The sequence below is a fragment of the Octopus bimaculoides genome, chromosome 8 (assembly GCF_001194135.2).
Source record: "Octopus bimaculoides isolate UCB-OBI-ISO-001 chromosome 8, ASM119413v2, whole genome shotgun sequence".
NCBI lineage: Eukaryota > Metazoa > Mollusca > Cephalopoda > Octopoda > Octopodidae > Octopus > Octopus bimaculoides.
The window spans coordinates 72424592-72427082 of record NC_068988.1 but is presented as its reverse complement, the minus strand read 5'-3'; the positions used below and the strand labels follow the sequence as shown (position 1 = coordinate 72427082).

Here is a 2491-nt window from a genome sequence, read left to right as displayed (position 1 = left end):
CACACACACACACACACACACACACACACGTATATATAACGTGCATATTTTAATGGAGTTTAAAACGCCTGCCACATACAATGTTACTGTAAGTGGTAAACTTGAAGGGTTTGTCAGTTTAGTCATCGACAAGCCGATCAGACAGCAAATTGTACTCGATTACATGCTACCAGTAGGTATCCCAAGCAATTTAATTCACGCACACACACACACAAACATACACAAACACACACACACAAACACATACACACGCATATATTCAGTAGAAGAGATAGAAGGCAGAAAGCAAGAAAAGTGACGAAAGTGTGAAAATTTCCGTGCGCCTCTCGCGAGTCTTGAGTCACTTTTGTAAGTTTCTGCCGAGTAAAAAATAACATCTCTCTCTCTCTCTCTCTCTCTCTCTCTCTCTCTCTCTCTCTCCCTCCCTCTCTCTCTCTCTCTCTCTATCTATCTACAGGGGTTGGACAAAATAATGGAGACCCCTTAAAATTTCAAACATTTATTTTAATATGGGGTAGGACCGCCTTTAGCAGTAATTACAGCTTGAGTTATACGAGGTATAGATTCGTACAAAGTTTGAATTGTTTCCGTTCTTCAGCTAAAACAGTCTCCAGTTCTTATAGTAATGATGGTGGAGGATATCGACTCCTTACGTGTTTTTCTAAAATGCACCATAAATGTTCAATAATATTTAGATCTGGGGACTGTGGTGACCAGATAAGATGTTCAACTTCACTAGAATGTTCCTCGTGCCATTCAGTAACAACTTTAGCTGTGTGAATTGGTGCATTATCATCCTGAAAGATTGCGCATCCCCCGGAAACAGTTCCGCAACCATAGGATGAATTTGATCAGATAAAATGCTTAAATGGTCTTCGCTATTAATTCTGCCATGAAGGCAAACCATGGGCCAGTGGATTTCCAAGATATAGCCCACCAGTTCATCACAGATGCTCCTCCATGTTTAACAGTTGGAAGAAGGCAGTCTGGGTCAAATGCTTCTTTTGGCTGTCTCCACACGTATACTCGACCGGTGGTCGGAAATAAGGTAAAGGATGACTCGTCCAAGAAAATAACATTCTTCCACTGCTCTGGGGACCAATTCTGTAGTTTTTTTACTCCATTCTAAACGCTTTACAACGCTTGCTTTTGAAAGTAGTAGATTTCTGATTTCAGCCCTCCCGGCTTTGTGCAGCTCCCGGCGAACAGTTTTTGTGGAAACTGGATTCTCGAGGTAGTCGTTAAGCTCTTCAGTAATTCTGGCAGCTGTACTTTTGTGATCCTTTCTAACAATTTGCATAAGAGTCCAACGATTCCTATCTGAAAGTTTTGGTTTTCTTCCGGAGTTTTGTTTCCCTCTTTCTCAAAGGCTGTCATTACTTTCGAGATAGTACTTCTTGATACACCAAACATTTCGACTGTTTTCGTTACGCTAGCGCCTGCCATATGAGCACCAACAATTTGAGCTCTTTGAAAGTTCGATAGATTTGTCATTTTAATGAATTTTAATTACCTTTTCTGATGATATCTAAAAAGAAACAGCAATTTTAGCAAAACATAATAAGCAACACAAATAATAAATCAAAAAGCATAAAAATAAACTAGCTGTTAACAGTTTTATAGATATTTCAAAATTATGATGCTATGATGCTTGGTGTTTCCATTATTTTGTCCAACTCCTGTACCTACCTACCTATCTATCTATCTATCTATCTATCTATCTATCTATCTATCTATCTATCTATCTATCTATCTATCTGTCTGTCTGTTTATCTAATTATCTATCTATCTATCTGTCTGTCTGTCTGTCTGTCTGTCTATCTATCAGTTTTTACAAGGATACGGGAGTAATAATTGTTTTCAACTGAACCTTTGTCTTTGCGAATGAGATTTGTCCAAGTCACTGCAAATTCTTATCAACCTGAACTTAAACTACAAACATAATCAAGTCATTCCTTCTTTTGCAGCTGGAATACCCGGAGAAGAGTTTTGTAGATACCCAGCTAACATTAACTGCGAGATATATTTCTCATACTATTTTAAAGGGCAATATCAACTTCTGAAAGTTCAGAAAAACAAAGGTAAGCTGAAGGGAACTTATATTTGGTACCGTTGAATGTTTTTATTGGAAACAATTTTACATGCACTAACTTGTTTTTATATTTGGTAAGTTGTACTCTTTTTACAAATACTATGGTATACGTATTTTACATAAACCTAGTAATACTTTTGATTCATTTTTTGGTCAGTTATTTACGTTGCAATACTTTTGTTTTTTACACATATCGTAATTGTAAATAACTTTCAGTACAATGGACATAAAATATGGCTGATCATATGGGATCGGTCATATGATCGAATTGACAACTTTGCAGCTTCAAATGAAAGAATCCCATAAAATAACTTTCTTTGGCACATACAGCACGCACGCACGCACACACACACGCACACACACACACACACACACACACACACACACACACATACACAC

General features: G+C 37.5%; 1 protein-coding gene across 2 annotated transcripts in view; it reads left to right on the top strand.

The window, feature by feature from the left end:
* The window catches only part of LOC106872647 (integrin beta-3), an 82904-nt gene that overhangs the window by 76679 nt on the left and 3734 nt on the right, over nucleotides 1-2491 (top strand). For both annotated transcript variants that reach the window (XM_014919709.2, XM_014919708.2), the window contains one exon: nucleotides 1968-2081. In XM_014919709.2, coding sequence (XP_014775195.1) covers nucleotides 1968-2081 — 114 coding nt within the window. The remainder of the gene's footprint in view (nucleotides 1-1967; nucleotides 2082-2491) is intronic.